The 22,320-nt window shown below is 42.4% G+C and overlaps 2 protein-coding genes across 4 annotated transcripts; both read right to left on the reverse strand.

Moving 5' to 3' along the window:
* Nucleotides 1-1,414: 1,414 nt before the first annotated feature.
* On the reverse strand, nucleotides 1,415-12,086 carry LOC148384133 (SH3 and cysteine-rich domain-containing protein 2-like). The gene is made up of 11 exons (XM_088357414.1): nucleotides 11,705-12,086; nucleotides 7,321-7,681; nucleotides 6,710-6,804; nucleotides 6,146-6,230; nucleotides 5,266-5,381; nucleotides 5,101-5,170; nucleotides 4,590-4,663; nucleotides 4,425-4,516; nucleotides 3,246-3,297; nucleotides 2,626-2,766; nucleotides 1,415-2,399 (listed from the first exon to the last, which is right to left on the reverse strand). Exons 1-11 carry the CDS (start codon nucleotides 11,771-11,773, stop codon nucleotides 2,301-2,303), a joined length of 1,254 nt encoding a protein of 417 aa, XP_088213540.1. The 5' UTR covers nucleotides 11,774-12,086; the 3' UTR covers nucleotides 1,415-2,300.
* Nucleotides 12,087-14,041: 1,955 nt separating this feature from the next.
* Nucleotides 14,042-21,839, reverse strand: fbxl20 (F-box and leucine-rich repeat protein 20). 3 transcript variants are annotated; one of them, XM_088357381.1, is made up of 15 exons: nucleotides 21,323-21,839; nucleotides 19,587-19,648; nucleotides 18,679-18,733; nucleotides 18,525-18,599; nucleotides 18,362-18,456; nucleotides 18,213-18,281; nucleotides 17,958-18,053; nucleotides 17,611-17,737; nucleotides 17,447-17,521; nucleotides 17,215-17,345; nucleotides 17,066-17,126; nucleotides 16,928-16,972; nucleotides 16,801-16,857; nucleotides 16,487-16,699; nucleotides 14,042-16,392 (listed from the first exon to the last, which is right to left on the reverse strand). In XM_088357381.1, the coding sequence occupies exons 1-15, from the start codon at nucleotides 21,362-21,364 to the stop codon at nucleotides 16,285-16,287; spliced, it is 1,311 nt and encodes a 436-aa protein (XP_088213507.1). In that variant the 5' UTR covers nucleotides 21,365-21,839; the 3' UTR covers nucleotides 14,042-16,284. The 3 variants fall into 3 exon arrangements, with proteins under 3 accessions (XP_088213507.1, XP_088213509.1, XP_088213508.1); XM_088357383.1 differs by lacking the exon at nucleotides 21,323-21,839 and adding an exon at nucleotides 21,103-21,287; XM_088357382.1 differs by lacking the exon at nucleotides 21,323-21,839 and adding an exon at nucleotides 20,469-20,501.
* Nucleotides 21,840-22,320: the final 481 nt, after the last annotated feature.

Here is a 22,320-nt window from a genome sequence, read left to right on the forward strand (position 1 = left end):
AGTAGACTTCATTTATTTTCTTCTCTGTATACAGGGGGCTAGCAGGCTAATGCTAATCAGATATAATGAGATCGGAATCATTGTCCTCTAAACGTGGCAACAATTCAGAGTACATTTAGAAAAAAAGTGGTCATGAATAGAAAAGAGTTTGAAAATTTTCAGTTTCATTTTACGAATAGAGGATTTACCGTATTGGCTCGAATATAAGATGAGGTTTTTTTTTCATTGAAATAAAACTGAAAAATGGGGGGGGGTCGTCTTACATTCGGGGGCTTTTTTCAAACTTGAGTCTTGAAAAAGAGGGGGTTGTCTTATAATCGGGGTCGTCTTATATTCAGGCCAATACGGTATAAGACAAAAATTGAGTTTTGCATGGGAGGGACATGAAGAAAAGTGGCTATTGTTTACTACTTGATGTCTTGATGGCAAAGACAAAAGATTGCGCGTGTGTGGGTGAGCTTGAAAGCGTAATGGAAGGTTTTTCCTTTACGCCTCTGTCAACTGCTATCACCGAAGAAGAGTGTGCGTGTGTTTGTGGAACCTGTGATTACATGAACCGCAATTTTTTTTTCCAGATCTATTTTTGTATCTAAATTTCCTCGCCAAGATGTATTTCGTCATGTTAGCAATTATTCTGGCCGCCTTAAAAGAACATTGTGTGTGTGTATGTTGAATTAAATGTTTTTCTTCAGAGGAAATAAGAACAAAATTGCAACCTTGTTTTTTTTTGCATGATATGAATTAACGTTGCAAATTAAAGTCTCGAAAAAATTTGCGTCATTTCCTTTTTCTGCACTATTGTGATTGGCTGGTGAGCAAAAGCAAAAAAATATTGATGCACTTAGCACGTACTGAAGTGCTAAAGTGCTGCCAGGAATGATTGACAGAAAATGCACAAAAGTGCAATTATGTGAGACAAGAAAGCCTTACAACACCAAACCATTTGAGGGAGTTTTATCACCTTGTCCCAAAACGCAATGTTAACTTTTAGGATGAAAACACTTTCATGGCATGACAATAAAAAGAGTGCGGCACTCACTCACATTTATGATCCCTTTTCTGCGAAATCCGTCCAGCAATGTTCCACATGAAGGATGTAATGAAAGGTGGTGATGCGAACCACAGAGCAGGATATTTTCTTACTGTCGTCTTTTCCGAAGGGCACCAATGGCGTCAAAAAAGAAAATTGTCACGATAACCACTGAAATGGCATTTCAAACACAATGACAACATTAATTGACTGTTTTTTTCTTCCTTCCGGGACCTGAAGTCAAACATAACACAGAGATTTACACGTCTTGTATTAAATTCACTTTAACAAAATCCAGTTAGCTTAATGCTAACAAACAGTGTAAAACACCATAGACAGGCTAACGAATAGCACAGGTATTTTTTTACAAGAAGAGCCATCGTCCGCAATGCATCTCCAGCCATTTATTGGAAGGGGCAAAAATTTCAAAACACAATAAATGACAAAACATTGATGTTTACAAGCGGACCGAATCCAGTTACGTTCGTGTCTTGACTGTACTTGACTGAATGGAATACAATACTTATCATGTCAAAGTGGGAAGAAGCTAGCTAAGCTCCACCTAGGATGAAAGGCTTCCTGCTTTGATTCCACGCCGGCCTCACGCAGGGACGGAAGCGAGGTGTCCTTTACAGGGGACCGGCGAATGTTCCCGCATGAAAGCCAGACGATGGGAAGCCGAGCAGTAGGTGACTTTGGATCGGTGATGACTCAGAGGGTCCGTGCAGACACCGTCTGAGCGTACGCCTCAGCGCACACACTCATTTCTTTAGCTCATACAAACATCTACGTGCTCTGCATCCTTTGCATGGAAATGAGACTAAAATGGCTTTTTTTGCTTGAACAACTTTCACACAAGTCTATCTATACCTCCACTTTTTAATGGGATTTCTTTTTTTTTGTGGTGGGGCGTTCATTAGATGTCACGTTAATTAAGTGTTGTGACCTAACTGAGCAGAGCATAGCACGCACAAGGAAATGTTTCGGTATGTGTTGGTCCAATGGAAAACTGTGATTTAAAAAAAAAAATTCGTATCCGCCCTCTCCAGCTTTGACATTTTCTTTCATGCGTTTGATGGAACACAGCAAAGCGGGTAGGACGAAACAAGCGTGTCACCCCAGTGTAAACAAACAAGAGTCCATTTTGTTATCCTTTCAGCCTTACAGTGAGGAGACTTGGCAAAGCGTCTTTTTTTTTTTTTATGGTCATCAGTGCAGAAAGAAGAAGAAGAAAAAGCCGAAAGGAGGTGTTGACGATACCGGTTGAAGCTCAGATCTCCTCGATGGAGTAAGCTGGGACCAGGCCTCGCTTCTTGCCGCTACTCAGTTTCACCAAGGTTTCGCCATCCTCACGTTTGCCCACGCAGATCTGACAAAAGACGATTTATTAGGTACACCTCATCCGTCAAACAGCTTTGCTGAAACTATCTTGGAATATCCGCCTTGTTTGCTAACAACTGAGATGGTTTAAAAAATTGTGACAATGCGTTAACGGAATTTTTGAGCGGGATACAGAGGTTCAGAACGTCGTCACTCGGTTGCCGTGGTTACGACCACACGAGCGTAAAACACAGCATAAAATGGGTTTTGGGTACCTGCGCCTCCTTGACTACCATGTGTCCTCTTTCCCGACTGCCGGCGGATGTTCCCTGAATGACGCGCCACACTCTCTCGCCGGGACGCACTCGCTGCACAAAGTTGGCCGGGAAAAAGCCGACCTTGTCTCCGCTCTTGCCCTGGAGGAGCCCAAACAACAAAAATTCCGTTAAGCCTTGACTCATTCAATTGACGGATTAGTTATATTTACATTTCTTAATAAAAATTTTTTAGATTTGAGCGCGTGTCTGTGTCTGTGCGAAACCCGTGGCAGTAATCACTCCCGACAAGCTAAAATTGTTTTCAATATATTTGCATAAACAGCTGAAACGTTCTGTGCGGCCATATTTCACACATTATTTCTCATCGCATACTTCACAGCTTGTGAAGGGCGGAGTCATGTGCTCACAACAATCACGGCTGATTAAAAATGCGGGAATTGATGAAGGCCTTGATAGGCTGCTTGCGTCTACACACATTTTTCTTCGACTATTTTTAGACTCATCTTCTGAGCAAATGACTCAATTTGCATCCGAGCAGGTGCACTAGATTTTAACACCTTTGTTATCATATGCGGAGCATGCACGCGGCAAAATTCTAATTTAGTCGCATCACCCACCTTCCACCACTCCTCGTTGGAGTCGTCTGTGACTTGCACCCGATCACCGGGGCTGGACACGATAAGGCGAAAGGAGGATAATAGAAGGAGGAAAGTGAGGATGGGGGGAGAGAGGACAGACGGATTTGTGATAAGCACATAAAAAGCAGGACAAAAAAGTCAAGCACCCTAAAAAAAAAAGTTCTTGACTTCGACAAAGGAAGCTGAATTACTTATAAGAAGAACTAAATCGCAGAAAACTGATACGGGAATACGTGGGGAAACTTTAAAGGACAATCCGTGTTAAATATGATGGATACATTCCAAATTCGCAATGCAGAGACTGTAAAAATCATTTTTTAGAAGGTTTTAACCCTCGTGCAATCTTTAACTTGTCAAAAATGTGATTAAGACTGTAAGGAAATGTTTTAAATTACAAAAAAAATGGTGTAATTTGTCTCTCGGTGTTAGCAGCTGCTAGCTTGTTTTGCGGTGCTGTACGAAAGGCGTCTTTGCAGCTCGCTTGAGTGGAGCTTCAAAGTGGAAAACACAGAGGGCTGCATCTGACCTGTTCTGCATGCCAATGAAAAGCCGCCACATTCTACAGGAACACCTCAGCTTGCAAGGTTTTCGAGATACGAGCTAAACCGCGCGACATTGCCCTGACTCAGTCTGCTAGCTTAATGCTAAACAGACCAGGCTAATGAATTAGCTCCAATTATTTGAAGTTATAACCCTTTAAAGAACGCTAGCAGCACACGCGGACGACTTAAAAGACTCACTAACACACAATTTGTCGAAAATAATCACAAATTACAGCTCTCGACTCCCAAAAGCGACAATATTAGTGTCAAGTTAGCTCCATTAATTATGAAAGACAGAATCAATACCAATAATCAATTCTACCCATGTCTCATTTTAAACTCCATCCTTCCCTTTTCCTCCCTTATCACTTCTCTTTATTGCTGCTTTAAGAATTGGACAAAATTCAAAACCCAATTTCATCCAGGCGAATAATTTAAACACAGCAAAAAGCCTCCTACACCTCAATATCTTTCTTCTCCTTCCATCGGGCTACGTGGGCGCAGTGACGAGCTGGGAGTGCATAATTAGGAGTCCCCAAACGTGTCTTCTGAGGACGCTGTGATGAAGTAGGAGGGACATTTATGATCAAAAACAATAGCAGGCCGGTTGACTCACTGGAGTTCCAGGTCGTTGTGCTCCTGAGGCAGAAAGCTGTAGAGCGCCACATAAGTGTGCATGGAATGCACCTCGATACGTTTGGCGGGCGCCTGGAAAGGGGAAGGAGGGGGTCATAATATGAAAAATTAATTGAAATGAATGAGGAAAAATTCATCCACGCACCTCAACAGGCGTCTCAGTTTGACTCGCAGTCTCGTCGTCATCCTTCTCCATCTCAATGTCAGTCGCGACAGAGTCTGGAACAGAAAAGTGTGTAAATGCATGTAAACACGAGAGTGAACAATTGAATTAAACTTCGCAATAGAGTAGAATGCAATTTCTAATTTGGGGGGTAAAAAAAAAATCTCTGTTTCAAAATGAGTCACCATGTTTACATCGCATTTATTAATTTACATAATAATTCATATGCCTACAAAATAACACAAGCTTAACCTTCTAAGATCAAAACAAATCTGATATTTATTGTATTGCAGATTAATTTATTGCTTGTGTTCATTAAAAATTAATGACTCATTAAATTGAGGGGAAAATGAAAATCACTGCAAAAGTACGGGCCATATTGTATTTAAAAGATTTCTTGTGGACCAATAAAAAAAATGGACTGTGGGTAAATAAATACACAATAATATGTGTTGATCTTTGCACGTACACAACAAATAAACACTGCCATTACCGCCTGTCTCCTGGGGGATGTCTTCCTCCATGCTGCACTGTCTCTCCTGCCTCTCCTCACCCGCCTCACCCTTTGATCAACAACAGCATACACTCGATGTTAATTGAAACCTTTGATGGCTCAACGCAAAATTGAAGAGCTCCGTTTGCGCATCCTCGCTCATACCAAACTGCGCGTAGGCGACTCTGACATGCTGCCGAAACTGGATCGGCTCATCTGCGCTAGAGACGTCCCGTAGCGCAAGGCGGCGTACACCGGGTCCATGCGTGCCCGCCCCGCTTCTGAAAACACACATGATGGGGATATTGTGCCTGTATATAGACGTGGCGGAATAATGGGGAAGGGAGAGTCTAAATTTGGCTGGGGTGACCCACTTTTGAGAAAAGTTAAGGTGATGCTGGTTTTTGCTTTTTGTCTGGGCTTCAAATATTTTTTGGGGTTGTTTCCATGACTTCTTATGATGTAGGTTATTTTTGGCCCTTAATCGCAGAGATGGAAAGGAAATGACAGCACGAGGTGCTAAAGCCTGATTCGGAACGACATATGTACCCATGTGTTGACCTATCGTACAGTACGGTGGCCTGTTTGAGGACAAGTCAGCTACGCTTAATGTCGTTGTGTACTAATGTGTGGTATTTGTTAGTCGGCTTTTTTTGATTTTGAATAGGTCGGGTAGATGAGTAATTGGATTATTTTGCATGTACAGTGATCCCTCGCTACTTCGCGTTTCGTTTATCGCGGCTTCACTGCATCGCGGATTTTTTTTTTTTCCAAATTAAAAAAACATTTAAAAGTCAAAATAAAACTTCTAAATGGAGGAAACGTGTCTAATCTTTAGGAGAATGTAGTATTGCTCCAAATGTTCGTTTATATTCCTTTAGAAGTCCATTTTCGCGTGTTAGCACGATAGCATCTTTCCGCTAACTCGTTCTCCTTGTTGGTGACCGTACTTCGCGGATTTCATTTGTGGTTTTTGGAACCAATTACGAGGGATTACTGTATGTCCGGAAAAATCTTCGCATTTCCAAACAATACTCACACACACCTTGACTGGGCTGGACTTCCTTGACGACGGCCAGTTGTTCAGTGACGAGCATCGGCGAGCTGAAGTTTCGCTTGAAGGCTCCCGACTAAGAGGACAACACAGAGCATAATGATTTTTGTTCAGCTTCCATTAATTCTATCTCCAAGGCTCCCCACGCTGCCATTACGAGGGACTTCAACCGAGAGATTCTATCGAATGGAAAACACACTGGCGTCAAGGAACATCTCACTCCGCTCTAGCAGCCATTTTCAACACGGGGCTTTCTGACCAGGCTGTCATTTCACACCGAATTAAGCAAATAAGTGTCGCCGTCTTGGCTTGCAAATGAGCTACTCTGTCACATTATGCGGAGAGAACGCATTCGTGATGTAATCAGGTTCTTGCTTTTGTTCCTGCCAAGTCATTTGAGTTTTTGTAGACACCTCGTTCTTCTTGGACTACTCCAGATATTTTTATCCACTTGAGTACCATTGACATGAAATGCCGTCAAGCCTGTTTTTTTTATGAGAATGGACCAACATGCTGGTTTCATTTGAGTATATATATATATTTTTTCTGTCGCACCTTCCCGTGACATGGCTGCTGCGAAAGTTCCGAAGTGCACCACAGGTGAGCCGCCAACTTGCACGTTTTACACCGCAAAGCTTGTTTGGAGTTTCCTATGTGAGAAGAAAGAATAGAAATCAATAAATAAATGATACGTCATGGTTCACGGTTAAAAGCACGGCAATCTTGACGGTTTTTAATAATTTACAAGCACTTTTTATTCCCTATTCTATGCCCGTCGTGTCGTAATTATACATGAGCGCCTCTTTGGCTTCTCTGACGTGTTGATTAAAACAGCTCGGGAAGGAGGTGAATGCAGAAGACTGCAGGGGAGCCGAATGATCCATCACATAATAATAATGAAGATAGCGGCCATGCTGAGGGGGAAAAATTAGAATGCAGGAGAAGAAGAACAATTTGTGGTTGGGAATTCATCAATGTGACGACAAATAAAAAAAGGACCAGGAGAAAACACAAAATAGAAGTATTGCGTCGCGGTCGAGTCAAAACGATGACCACAATGAGGGAAACATTATTTCTGAAACTCCCTCGTTTATTTGATAGAAATGTTCGACCTTGCAGAAATATAGGTCAGTAAGATTGTGGTCGGTAAGTAATCATGGTCTCACCGAGGATCATGTTCTTGCAGAGCTGGCAGCTGGTAGGCTTGCGAAAGACGTGATTGTGGAAGCAGTGCATGATCTGAGGGGGCTTAGGGGTCAACGACGGCGACAGTCTGAGCGAGGGCGAGCGGGAAGCAATGGATGGGTTGGGGCTGACCGACGGCGAGAGCGACGGCGAGGCCCGCGACGAGCCCACAACGGGCGAGCCCGTCGGCATCAGTTCCAGCGGGGGCGGCGAGGGCGACGAAGGCGGATCGGGCTCCGTAATGAACTCCGGGGGGAGGCGGGCGTCGCTGTAGGAGCGTTGGAAAAAGTTCTCGACGCTCTTACTGCGCATGAACGACAGCGAGCGCTTCAGTTTCTGCAACTAAACAAGCACACAGAGAAATGATGAGGAAAAAAAAAGCAATAATGTCGCACATTTTGCAAGAAAAATTGGACGAGCCTTCGGGGAGGGATTGGGAACAATTTTTATGATTTCATTCCGCTGTGATACAAGCACCCCGTGGTAAAAAAAACACAATAAAATAACATCTCGAAAAATAACACAACCCTCAGCTACAAACTGTGGACAAAAGTATTGGGACACTGATGTTGGATAAGAATCATCACACAGTTGCGGGCACTGACAGAAACCAAATTCCATTATCAATATTCAATTTCTCTTGAAAGAAACGAAAACAAACACTTCTAAAGTCCTCCCTGAAGAATGATGCACATTTTTCCTCCATTTCCACCTCCTGGAGGTGTCACATCCACATAAGACCCTGTTCACAGCCAGTCTTATTGCAAACAGAACCAGATAAGCCGCTGCGTGAACATCCTCACCCATGAAGGGGTGTGCCAGTGGGCACACATTTACGCCTTATCTCAGTGGCGCTGGGGCTATTGTGTCAAACGGGCCTTTATCATCTATCAACAACCTGTCCCAGGTTAGTAATCTGATGGGAGACGGTGCAAAACGGCATCAAATTGCCTCGCGTGTCACACGTATTGACAAAAAAAAAGCTTCGATTGCTTCGCGGGGTCTTCCGATGATGGATTCCGTAAACTCACACGAGAGGCCTCAACAGGTCGTATCGATCTGGCGAGATAAGCGGATCGCGAGCTTTGCGCTTTTGGGCAATATGAGGGAAGAAGACACAAGCGTTATCGCTGTAAACAAAACAAAAAAACATGCTATGATGTAACATAATTGGGCTTATTCCCACCAATGAGCATTTTTTTTATTAAATTGGAAATATAATCAAGTAGCTCATGGAAGGCTCCCCATATCTTTTTAAAGCCTCATGTTTATGTCCGTCAATTAGGACAAATGACTGCAGAACTGAAGCGCGCATCTCAATTACAATTAATCGAATCCACAGCGAGCTAGAGAGAGTCTTCCATTCGGGTTTCCGTTTCACCATTAGCTCCATCACTGGACGTCCCCCCCGCCCCCCCCCCCCCCCCCCCCTCACATGAACATTTATATGTGACATGTCAGATGAAATGTTGGGAATTGAGTACCGCTACGCAAGAGCGCACAGTGCTGTCAATCAATACGGACGTCATCCGTACAACCAGTAAAAGGCGATTATACTCATACACACTCAGTAAATCGATGCGTCACACAGCAGATATAATTCAACGTTAACGCTCCATTGTGCTGCTCTCTGACAGAAATATAATATCGAAAGCATGGCATCCGACGAGTCATCAAACAAGCTCCGCCCACAACCAATTATTCAAAACGAGTTTGGCCAATTCGTGTAATTCATTTTCATGTTTCTTCTACTTTGAGTAAAAAGTTAACTCATGTAAATGATGATGGTATCCCCCGAAAAAAAATACTTCAAAAGAGCTCAAGGAAGAAGAGCGCGGTGTAATTTCGGGATACAATCTTTCACGCTCTAACTAGGCCGCCTGATCTCAAACAGCTTTGCGATATTTGTGTTCATTTCCATGATAACAAACTGCCGCCTTCCAGAATCTAATTTTTTTTGTCTGCCAGGTCTTGTCTTACCATATTTTGATTGTTAAAAGTGTTGATTATGTTTTTGCCCGGTGTATGGATCATAAAATGATAAACTCAGGCTTATAGGAAAGTGCAGGGATCAGAATCCTCTTTTTGATTTATTTATCTTTAAGTATATTCCAAGCAGTGACCTATTTGTCCCCCATCCAATGAGGAAGCGATCCATATCCACGCAGCCCGTTGAAGACGAGCACAGGACTATAAACGGCAACGTGAGTCGCTTCCATTGTATTCCAACAATGAACTAAAATAACAGCAATGAACGATCGCTCGCTCGTGTCTGCCAGCCTTGGCAACGCACCCGCGGCAGGAGAGAAAAAAGAAAAGCCAGTCTTGTTAATCCTCCGCCTCCTCTTGACATCTGATAGTCATCTACAAAAAAGGTGTCAACTACGCCGCGGGTGGATTTTAGCGAACTATTGCGATGTCAGTGACATTCCCTGTCATTTTTGGCCAATTAAACTCAGCATACGTACAATGTTTGGATGAAAGCGTGTCAAGATACCGTATTTTCCAGACTATAAGGCGACAGTGCGCCTTATAGTCCGGTGCGCCTTATATATGGACCAAATTCCTAAATTTAAACTGTCCCGAAGCATTGTGTCATGAAATCAATCATAAGTGGCCCGCTGAAGACTATGAATCATGAATCAAAAAGACTATGGATCATTATTTTGTGATTATAAAGTAATTTGTTGCGTCTGAAGTTGAAATAAAAAAGATAAAATGGAGAATGATTTGATTTGGATTAAAAATCTGACATGATGCATTAATGGTGCGCCTTATAGTCCGGTGCGCCTTATATAAGGACAAAGTTTTAAAATGGGCCATTCATTGAAGGTGCGCCTTATAGTCCGGAAAATACGGTACTTCTGGATGTTGGGAAGGAGCTTGTTTTAGCCTGGGTTGTTCCGGAGATGCACTTGTATGCATTATCTATAATGTCATTTTGTTGTTTCATTTCTTTAGCTTTTCATGTTCATATTTTGGTGATGCTCATTCCAAATTCCATCACTGTGACCGGAAATGTAATAACGATAGAACAGGAAATGGAACACGTCCACCATGACAACAAAAGATGAAAGGAATAGATTTTGAGTTTTGTTCGTCTCTTCGGTGGCATTTAAATGGATTCATATACTGTAGTTGTGTGTCAGTAAGACGCGAGCCAAAAGGTAAAAATCTTTTGGACGCGGATCACTTCATGGTCCATCCCTAAAGAAATCGTGAAGCCACCGATGAGTGCTTGTGATGCAGACCAATGAGTCGTGCGAGTGCTTTGTTGGTGAATATCAGCACACAGCAGCAGATGGTGAGCAACAAAACTGGACCAGAGTCACTTGGCTCCAAGAAGACACTTGTACTAATCACAACCACCACATGACTCATATGCTCCTCAACATACTGCTTAGGTATGATCATTTTTTTTAAAATGTTTTTTTAAATTATTAAGGATTATTGGGGTGTACGGCCTGTTGAAAAAGAACCCCGCCCCCTTCCTCACATACACTCGCAATTCTAATCAGATAAAGCCCGATTATTGAATGTCTCTAAAAGATTATCCTGAGGGATTATCCTGTGGTATGAGGGGAGGTGTTCAGAATGAATTTTCATCTCGATATTTCATCTGGGAAAATTGTTACAGTTCAATACGTATGACCATGAATCTTTAAGCAAGTACACACATACCAACAATCGGGTCTAAGCATTTTTTTTTCTACCTTGCTTATCAAGGCCTGATTTTTTAGATTTCTTTTACTGATTATCCTGAGTCATTGTCTTGGGAAGTGGGGTGTGCTATGAACGACTCCCCCTCCCCTTTCTGATGAAGTCAGGAGATGAATCTCAAAGATCATCATCGTCGATTATCCTGTGGTGTGTGTGTGTGTGTGTGGGGGGGCATTGATTTGTTATTTTAGACTGTTTTACACATGCACAGAAAATCTCAAAAAGAGCTGACATGTATTTTCTGGGAAAATGACAAAAAAGACATCAGCATCGACCAATTTTACAAATCTACACACAAACACACACACACAGTGTGTGTGATGACGCCACATCTCATTTATAAATGTACTACCCTGATCTGTGATGTCATCGGTGACCTCTTACATAATTGAGAAACAGGTGGAAGAACACAGTGCAGGTAAAACACACGCACACACACACGCGCGCGCGCACACACGCGCGCACACACATAACCTTATGCCCAGAGCATTCATTGCTATAATAAAGTGAGTACCTATGACACTTGAAATAAGTTAGGAAACCTTCCTGTTTCTTTTTGCCAAGTAAAAAATAACCAACAATGACTACAAAATCCAAATTACTAATCTATCTTTACAAATCTACTCCGAGTTCATTTTCGTTTACCTTGGACGGCAGCGGCTGGCTGGTCAGTTTAAGCTGAGAGTCGTTTTCCATTTCACTGATCTCTGTCATGGTCAACTTGATTGGAGGAGAAAAAAAAATCACACCTGAATATGAAAAAGAATCACACTTAAATCCAGGTTGAGGTGAGCAAAGAGTGACCCACGCGGGAATATCACAGCAAGCGTGGATGACACGTCGAGTCCCGCATTGCGCGCAGCCTCCCCACGCCCCAAAATACTGCAAAAATGTCACTTAAGGTGAGCTGAGAAATCTAAAATAAAAACATTGTCTCGTGTTGCACCGTGGTTAAAGGTGTGCCTTTTTGGTCAGCGCTAACGGCGCGCGTAAAATCTGTGCGTGTGCACGCGACGCCTACTCATGCGTGTGTGTCGCGCGATTGGCCGGCGTCTTTTACAACCGCGCCACGAAACAGCACGCACGCACGCACGCACCACTAAATACTCGCCGTCAATTGGACTCCTTTTTTTTTTTTTTTTTTTAAACACGCGCACAGTAATTATTACAGCAACATTATTTTAATTATTAATTACAAAGCAGACCCTTGCATATTCTTGGTGCGGCACCTGCAGACTCTTAAAATATATTTTATTATGTTAATTAGATATATTATAAAATATAAAGAAATAAGATGAATACAGACTGTGTTTAAATCCAACAACTTTCCTCATGAATTCTTGTTCAACATTACAATAGAAGAGTCGTTAAGCGATGGAGATTTCAAAAAAGGTGGCGCAACACAGACAGACAATATTGTTATACTCACATATGTTCTTTATCCTCAGCAATGACTTGATTCCAGCTTACTATGAAAAGTGGTCTGTTGTACTGCCCCCAGTGGCCATAATGGGCACAACAGAAGGATCAGCACAATGAAATGAGCATAAAAGCAGTTTAATTCTTTACATTTTGTTTGCTATTTAATGTGCAATATCAGTGTGATATTTTCCTTTTTTTAAAAATTTGGATTAATTTCCATTTTTGTGATGATTATGCCATTTGAAGCACCCCTTTGTAAACAGGCTAGGATGTTGTATGGGGAGCTACAGAAGCCTATGTGGGCCAATATAAACCTACAGTGGATCCAGAAATCAGCACTTGACATGTTTCAAGCATCTGCCACAAGGCCAAATGGATGATAGGTTCCACGATGGGTTTAAATATGCTGCTTAACCGCACACTCCCGGGGTGTGCTCCTATTGATCACTCTCATCCCTCCGCCTTTAGAAAGAAGCAGATGAAAGATTGAAGCAATAAGGCGCTGGACACATGCTGCATCGAGCCAATAAAAAGATACAAACAGCAGCACCACCTCTTTGGTCTTCAGAGAGGGAAGATTTGTTGTCAGCCTTCATTATTTCTTCACTTACGAGAGAACATTTTGGAACTGAAAACAATCATTCCAAACAATTGTCGTGTGTGGATGGCAATGCCGTGTTAAGTCTGTAAACTCCAACATGAAAAAAAACGGGTAATAAAATGTAAGCTTAGATAATAAAAATGACAAAAATTTACCATCAGGTTAAAAAAAGGTGGACTGTATGAGTCCCTTTCAATTTTACAATTAAATAGAAAAATCATTATTCAAGTCAATACAGAAGATCCCTGCTACTCGCCGCTAATCTGCATCAAACATAGTCACTAATTACCAAAAGATGGTTTTAGATGGGAAAAGATAAGTCGTATCGTTTTACACAGTGACATCGCCCCCTACTGTCCTGGAATGTATATTACATGACTAAATCAATCGCTTGTTCCAGCCTTAAAAGCGCAGCAGGTCAAAAAACAAAGTCAAACAAGTGCTGTCAAAAAAAAGTTCAAAAAGGCCTTGTGAGGTGTGAAATGATCCTCTCGTGTGCTCCAAAAAAAAAAAAACTTAAAGGCGCAAAACAGCCGGGAGGAATTGCTGCAGGTGGAAAACACATTTTAAATTCTCCTTGCAGCTTTTCATCTTTGCACAGGTTGAAACACTGCTGGAAGAGGGAAAACAGTGCGTCACTCCAAGGGGGAAGAATAAAAACAAAAGTGGGGCACAAAAGGACTCAGGAGACGTGAAGGAGATAGCAGTCACGACGGTGGACGTCACCATGCAACCACAGGGGGCGGGGCACCACTGCAAACTACACCCGCAATAATAAAACCTAAAAATAAATAAACGCGTAACGAAACAAAAATACAATATATAACCTACTGGGTACTACAACGTTGTAAAATGTAGACCCAAAAAGTATTTGTTAATCTTACTCAGTTACACAAGCTCAATGCTTCTATCTAGTGGTCAAAAGGCTAAGCACACCTTGTAACAAAACTAAACCAGCCTTAATAATATAGGTATAGATTTATTTATACATACATATTCATTTATATCGGTTAATTGTACAAAAAAAACTGAAAAAAGGAAAAAAGATTTACAGTAATTAAATGAACTACAGTCATTGTCAATTTTAAATATCGCCCATTTGTCAATGAAGAAGGCGTCTTATTTGAGGGGGGGGGGGCAACCAGGTGTGATTGGGTTCACCTCCTGCAATTTAACTCCAGTGTTTGTTTTGAAATACAAAGCGAAACGGGAGTTTGCGGTCAGCAGACTCTTTAACGGTAAATTCAACGTCAACACATGGGCCAGAAATCTCTGTCGTGCATTTCAGAGTTGACATTTAGACAAGCGGCGTTGACACAAGGGGACTGCGATCAGATTTTTCAGAGTTTGCATTGACACTTTGGTCCACGCGTTTTTTAAGGCGTTCCTCCTGTCCACGCTTTCCTTTCCCAGAAGCTCCATTTTGACATTATCCCTAATCCATCGTTGTAAAACCCTCGCTGGAACAAAATGGCTCAGGCGGGATTACACAGCGCTCATCCCATCTTGCATTATCCAACAAAAATTATTAGAATCTTCAAGATTGTTTTGCCTTGGGGACATTTGCGTTAACATTCCACGTTTCAGTCGCGTTTAGGGGAATTTGCGAATAAGCGGAGGGCGATATAGAAATAAAGAAGCTTTTTTTTTTTCAAAGTGGCACGTCATAACGGACGAGCCGTCTCATTCAGGGACATTCAAGAAGTAATATCGGGGAGAGGAAGAAAAAAAAAAATCCTAATTACAATTGCACCTGGTCTAGACATTTACGACGACTATAAAAACACAAAATCTCAGAGGAGACATCGAACGCAACACAAAGCAGGTGCAATCGGAGCCACGTCAAAAGAAAGAAACAAGGCAAAGGAAAGGAGTGAAATAGAAAATGAAGTGACAGCTCCATGTTGGAAGGGGCAAAAAAAAAAAAAAGGTAGTGTGGGGGGGTTCAATACTTCATGGGTCCATCAGAACCAAAACAGGTCTGGACCAATCAATTGAGTTCGTGACCCTACTACCCTTTCGTTCAAGTCAATGAAAATCAAAGCAAAACAAGATGGTTGGCTTTTTCTTCCCGTTGATCTTCCAGAGTTTTTCTTTTAAACCCGTCATCATCCTCTTTTTACAGTCTTTCCATTATTTCATCCATCAACCCTCGCTCCTCACTTTATGTACTGTACATTTGGGTTAAAAAAATAATAACCAACGAAAAAAAGAGGTGTCACATGCAACATTTGGCATCTTCTTCAGTCCCCAAATGTGTGCTGCTTTTCATTTTAGAAAAATAGTTTGTCTTTTCTTTTGAAGCACATAGAGACAAGAGAGATGGGGGGGCAGGGGGGGGACCTCAGTGGGGCACATTGTTAGTACAAACCGAATACGTTTTGAAATGTTCTTCTTTGTAAACAGTCTGGATGGTTTTTTTTTTTCGATAGGTGCAAAAAAGCAGACAGCTTGCTGTTTTTTTTTCTTCTTCTTTTTTTCAATACATTTTTGGCTGCTGCTCACCGGCTGTGTCGCTTTTTTTAAGAGGGGGTGGGGGGGTGGGGGGCCAGACGCTGACTCGGGACTTTTTCCAACAGTGCAGGATGTGTGATGAGAAGCTGTTTTTTTCCATCCCATCCATAGCAAGATTGTTTTTAAAAATGTTCATTGCATTGCTTTTTGCTCCCCCCCCCCCCCCCCCCTTTGTCATATACATTCAAGCAAAGCCAACTTGTGCAGACACCGTGTATGTATGTGTGTGTTATATTTTGAAAGCTCATCCTGGGGCCATATCGAGTGGTCCAATTAGCAAAGTGCATTCTGATGGTAATTATACAATTGGATGGTGACCAGAAAAACAAAATCGGAGGTATTCTGAGGTCAATGAGGTTATGTCCATTTTGTAGAGTGTTTATCCTCTGGAACGATCCTAGCTGACTGTAGTAGAATGCAAACATTTACACCGATGGCCAATTTAGAGTGTTCAATAAAAATAACGTGTGTTTTTGGAAAATGGGAGAAACCCTCAGAAGTGGGGAAACAAAACGTGTGGAGTGTGTTTGTGTGTTACCCTGCACTGTTTGGTCTCTCTGCAGCTTCTAAAGGGGGATGCAGCATCAATGTACTGCCTGGCCAGATGGTGGTGGTGGGGGGCTTGTATGGGAGGGGCTCCAGGAAACACGGGGTGGAGAGGGAAGACTGACGTCGATGTCTTTTTGCATCATAGCACGACGCAGCAGCGGCAAAACCTCTGGCGGCTTCCTCCCACTGAGGGCGGAGGAGTCACGGGGGCAAAGTAGGCGTGCACTTTGATGTTAGGCAGGTGGGTCTGCAAAAAGAAAACAAGGTTTGATATATATATATATATATATGTCCAATTAATAAAAATTCAGACCCTAATATTGTCAGGAGATAACACTCACTCTTAGCCTCTTGATTCCAGCGCGGGTGATCTGCTGGCAGTCGTAGAGCTCGATACGATCCAGACTGTGACAGCTCTTCAAGTGCTCCAGCGAGGCGTCCGTGATAAGCGGGCAGTTATCCAGCTCGATCACCTCCAGTCGGTCGTGGGCGCACGGTCCGCTGCCCAGGTGGCGGATGCCGTCGTCGGTGATGAGCTCGCAGTGAGAAAGACTCTGAGAAGGTGGCGGGAGGGGTGAAGGGCTCGGTGACTGCGGCGCGGCCGGGATGCGCTTGCTGTGTGTGAGTCAGCGAAAAAGATAAGCGCAACACTTACCAGAACTTGCAGCCGAGGGCAGTAGATGGAAAGCTGTATGATTGTTCCATCTGTAATCTGAGTTCAAAAGGGGAGGGGGGGAGTAATTATTGCAGACTGATGTTAACAGACGGTGTTGTCTCCTTACCTGCACACATTCTTCTAAATCCATCTTTTCAAGCGCGTGACAATTCTGTAAAAGACATTTAATAGATTATAGTGATCTTTGTGACAAATTTGTATTTTTTGCACATCAATAGTTTCGTATTAGTTTGCATCCACTCACTCTTGCTAGCGTTGTGAAGCCCACGTCTGTAAGTTGAGAACAGCGGGCCACTTCTAATATTCTAAAAAAAGACCATTGAGTTGCAATATCGTCACTCACAGTCAGTCAGTCTTGACGTGATCTGATTTTGAGATGTATTAAATTGCTACCTGAGGCGGGGGCAGTTCTGGCCGAGCGCGTGCAAGATGGCGTCTGTGATGTTGGCGCAACCCGACACACACAGCGACTGAAGACGATGGCAGCCTCGGCAAATAGTGATGAGGCCGTCGTCTGTGATCTGCTACTCGTGGCGAAGACAAAAAGTATACTTTAATACACGGGAAAAATAATATTGTCGAAATTAATTATGATCCAACTATATACCGTATTGTGTACGCTTACCGAGCATGTCTGCAAGTTAAGCGTGACCAACTCGGGACAGTTGGCCCCAATATGCTTCAGTGCTTCATCTTCTAGCTAAAAAAGGAAAAAAAAAAAATTAAGACATGGCACCACATCACAAGTGAAACTCAACCTGAAAACATGAACAAAAAGTTCAAGTGTACCAGTGTGCAGCCTTTTAGGAAAAGGCCCTTGAGTGCCGGACAGGATCGGACCAGGGCCTGGATGCCGTCCTTGGTGATCTGATCACACCAGGAGATATTAAGCTGCTCCAGAAGTGGACAGCCCTCACTAGAGTAGGGGGGGGAGAAGTCATGTGACTGAGTCCTTATGAAAACAATAAATGCCAACCCCACTAGAAAAACAAGTCCATTCTAAGTAAGGCTCTAAATCACTAATCTGGATTTAAAGTGGATTCAGATTTAGCAGTGTGAATCTGAGAAATCTGTTAGGACAAAATAGGTCTTTTTTTTTTTTTTTTTTTAATATACATATGTATTCTAGTACACACCTGAGGGCTTTGAGTGACAAATTTGTGATTGAGGTACAAGACGCTAGGTCCAGGTGCTTCAACTTTGGGCAGAACTTGCTCAGGCTATTACACGTGCTGGAAAAACAAAGACAAGCCATGTAAACGTCAATCGACAAAATTTGGAGCTCTTTTCAAAATACCCTACGATGCCACAAGATATTGAGTGAAAGACAAGGAGCTAGCATTAGCATCAACTCAATTCAACTTGTGTTCTCCCGATCCAGTGTGCCGTACCTGTCAGTAATCTTGGTGCAGCCGTTCAAACTGAGCAGCTCGATGTTTCTGCAGTTCTGTGAGAAAGTCCTACAAAAATATAGACACAAAAAAGCTCATATGGATGCAGCCAAATTTCAATTCACCTCTCTTCTCTTCCAGCTTCTCACTTTAGGGCGCTGTCCCCCACACCGAGGCACCCCCGTAGGCTCAGCTTCCTCAGGAACCCCCCGCATCGCTTTGAGATGTTCTCCACCACTCGGCCCTACCAAAAAATAATAATAATACACACAAAGTCTCTCCTCATTCACCCCAAAATAACCCCAAGCCCACCTCGATGTCCCGTTGAAAGTCAAAGAGGTCGATCCGCTGCCAGTTGCTTCCGTCCAGAGCCAGAACATTCCAGGACTGAGGACGTACACAAAACGGTTGTCATTGGACACAAATATACAAACTGGACTTACAATGATATGCATAACTCTCTCACCCGCGAGACCTGGGCACAGCGACACAGCGTCACCACATCGAGGAAGGAGAAGATTCTACAAAACAGACAATGACAGTTAGTTAGGATGTAAAAAAAATTTTTGCACGCTGAAAATCATCTAAGCTAGTGGTTATCAATTTATTACATTTTGGGACGGTGTTATTTATTCCCGTGCATGCACATTGATCATTTGCTCCTACTTTTAATTCCCAATGTGGATCAGCAGATCAGCACAACCAATCATGTTTCTCCTCCTTCCAGACTGAGGTCACCTTGCAACTTCACCAACTGCAAGCAGCACCGTAGGACGCTACGAGCCAGTGAAGGGTGTAATAGTCCAGAGCTATTGAAGTCGAGAAAACGTATGGGCGAGCGAGACAGAGGCTTGAGTTACGGCCTTCATTTTGCTAAGAGGCTTATGTCCCTCCAGAGTCTGAAAACAATTTGAATGTTGTATAACCTAAAGGCGTCTTTTTAATCAAGCATCCAGGGAGCGGTTGGGAATAGGAGAAATGTGCATCCCGCTGTTCGGTTGATATCGTCGCCGGAAGGCGTGTGTGCATTCTGTGTTTGTTTATGTTGGAGGACAAATGTGTCTTATGAGATTGAGATTTCTCTCAGAATCAAATGGGACAAATTATGGAAAACTGGACTTTTTAATTGCTTGTATACAAATAGGTCTCTGGAGCACCCATTAAGTGTGAAATTAATCATTTTTATGGCTTAATAAGGATTTTTTTTCTCTCCTTGTGTTTATTTTGCTTCCTTAATTTCATCTGTAAATGGTTTTATGCAAGGACTGTCTGAAGCTTTGTATTATTTGTAATATTTGAAATAAAACCAAAACAAATTATATCTAACATGAGTGAGTTTTGCATTTGCTAAAAAGAATTCCCAACCTCACTTACCGCAGCAACAGCTCCTTAGGTAGCTTCTTATTGATGACAGCCTCGTCGCTGTTTGTGAACATCTGCAAGATGCGCCAGAATGATTGCGTCAGCAAAAGATTGCTCAGATTTACTGAAGGCTAACTGACGATACCGTACAGTAATCCACTTAGAAGTGATATCTTGACTAGCACTGAGAGGGCAGTGAATAGGTGATAAAGAAGCAAAAAGCAAAAAAAAAAAAAAACACGAAAGCAAGCACTTTGGACAGTTGATAACATGTTATCGCTTGAATATATATTTTTTAGCACCTTATTATCTTTGAGAGTCTTGGAAATACATCAAATCATCTGTGGGTAATTCTAAGGGCAATGTTGTAAGATTATGACATTGAATAGTAGGTTGTGGTATTTATAGTACTTTAAACTATTATAGGAAATTATATTTTTGAGAGGGGAGACAATTAATCATGTCCTTTTGGCCATTCACAAAAGGGCTCAGTCCGTAGCCCTCGCGAATAGCTCGGGATTACTGTAGTGTATAATTTATTGTTCTATTGTACTTCTCACATGCCACCAGTTTTACTTTGCAAAAATCCTCGTTACTCGATTTATATAGCTGCTACATAACTGTGATAGCGTTAAGTTCAAATAAACAGGAAAAAAAATTGCACTCAGTAGGTTAATTTGAATTGACATCATTATTTCAGTATACAAGAAACTCTTTTTGATATTTTTACTTGGTTATGATTTTGCTCATATAAATAAATATGTTTCTAGCTTCAGTAAAGGTTGGAAAACACAGATCGAGTGAAACAAGAAATATTGGAAGCAATAAGAATCAAACCGGAAATGCACTTGCCAACAAATAAAAATACTTTTACTTTGAAGGCAGACAAAATACCTTTTCCTGTTTTCGCATGCGCTCGCTTGGTGTAGAACTCGACCGCAGCTGTTTGACCAGTCTGTAGGATAACGGCCTGTATATAGCCGTTGTACCCATTCATCAAAACAACGATAAATAAATGAAATAGCATAAAAAATAAACCTCAACAAACGCCATACTCAGTTGGAGTAATGCACGCGCCGCCGCATTTTTTGAGAATAAGTTCATCCAAAAATACACCACAAGAAATCGAAACAAAAATAGAGAATAAAATCGACGTTTTTCTACAACCGCAAAGCCCTGACTGACGTTTCCACGAAGAGTCTGCGGGCTCTATGTGGTTAAATAAATGCCTGTTGATAAGGTACAGGGCCTGCGGTCGGCTGTCAATCTGGAGCTGCAACACCAAACCGAGCCGACCCTGCAGCACAAAAACCCGACGAACAAAAAGTCCATTATGAGCCACACACCCAAATACCTTAACTTAAATGATAAGCTAAAACCGGCTACGTCGCTATGAACTGTGGTTTTCCGGCCAGCCTTTGCGTAGATGTAGCTTGGCTGTGTTTTGTTTTGACGGCGCATAGAGAAAAAAGATCCAGGGACCTTTAACGCACCACACGATGATAACAACATGAGCCGACATTTATACCGCTTTGTGTCCTCCTCTCGTCGATAAAACAAGTCAACCAAGGCCTTGTTGATGTTAGCACAAAGCACCGCAGCTAATCCCAAACGGTGCTTGACCCGCGTCAATGTCGCCGTTGATTATTATTTTCGTCCACGAATGTAATAATGGTGGTCCAGAGCGAGGCCCTGTGACGTGATTAAACGGCGTGTCAAAGGTTTGACGGGGGCCCAGGTGAACTCACCTCAAAGCGGCTCCGCGAGACGCCGTTTACCTCCTTCCCCATGTTGGACGCCGCCGCTTACCGACTCGGTGACTTCGGGTACGGGTGCAGTCGGAATGCAGCAGACGGGGACGCTCTTTTTGCCGATTCCCATCCACGGCTATCATGCTACCGTCCTTCCCGGAGTGGGTAGCTTGCTATTGAACGCCACCAACCGGGCCTACAACACAAACGATAGCTTCTTGCTTGCCATAAATAAAAATAATAGCGCTGTGTGGTACGGGCAGTAGCCAGCCTTATTGGCTTTGGTTTGCCCTCCCTCTCCTTTTCTCACTCGCTCCCTCCCCATCCACGCACACAATAGCCCGACACATACATCACGCATAAATAAAGATGGAGGAATATAAAGTGCAAGTCTGAACGAAATGTAACGATTGATCAAATTGACAAAATTGCAGAATTATTTTTGTTATACTACAGAAGCCAGGAGCGCACGACTCTTTAAGATTGAAAGCCAGATCACCCTTTTTCCACCATGACATACATTATAAAAGATCACTTGTGTTTTCTACTGACACACAAATCATTTTCTTGCATGCTCACTTGATTCTAACAAGTTTATTTGCCACCAAGTGCTCTTTAGGAACTTTTGTTATTGCCATGGGAGATGGCTCTTCCTTGTTTCTACAAGACCACGCCCTATTGTGACAGGAGAGCCAATCATCATCTAGGTTGTCAAACGCGTCACTCCTTCTTGTCGCTGCGGATTAAAAAAATATATTTGGGAACGCTTTGATTTTCTCGTGATGATAAATTATTCCATACATATCGCCAACATCTTGTTTTTTTGTTTTTGTTTTTAAACTTACTCCATCGTTGTAAAGGTCACTTTCTTGTTTTTCCTGGAACACGCCCCCGTTTTATCATAGCCAATCAGCATTCACTTCTTCATATAGTTATATTTTCTTATCTATGAGTTGGTTGCGTATTTACAAATTTTAAAAGTCAATTCTAAGTAT

This window comes from Syngnathus floridae, chromosome 17 (genome assembly GCF_059516105.1).
Source record: "Syngnathus floridae isolate MCC-2025c chromosome 17, RoL_Sflo_1.0, whole genome shotgun sequence".
In the NCBI taxonomy this organism is placed as follows: Eukaryota; Metazoa; Chordata; class Actinopteri; order Syngnathiformes; family Syngnathidae; genus Syngnathus; species Syngnathus floridae.

Excerpts from the sequence above, each read along its gene's own strand:
- fbxl20 (XM_088357381.1), bottom strand. The coding sequence starts at position 21,364 with ATGGGGAAGGAGGTAAACGGCGTCTCGCGGAGCCGCTTTGAG. Across the intron at positions 18,054-18,212 it reads TGCACCAAGATTACTGACAG|CACGTGTAATAGCCTGAGCA; the intron begins GTACGGCACACT and ends TTGTTTTTCCAG. Across the intron at positions 16,393-16,486 it reads CTGGAATCAAGAGGCTAAGA|ACCCACCTGCCTAACATCAA; the intron begins GTGAGTGTTATC and ends TTCTTTTTGCAG.
- LOC148384133 (XM_088357414.1), bottom strand. The coding sequence starts at position 11,773 with ATGACAGAGATCAGTGAAATGGAAAACGACTCTCAGCTTAAACTGACC. Across the intron at positions 6,805-7,320 it reads CTGCAAGAACATGATCCTCG|GAAACTCCAAACAAGCTTTG; the intron begins GTGAGACCATGA and ends CTTCTCACATAG. Across the intron at positions 4,517-4,589 it reads AAACTGAGACGCCTGTTGAG|GCGCCCGCCAAACGTATCGA; the intron begins GTGCGTGGATGA and ends TCCCCTTTCCAG.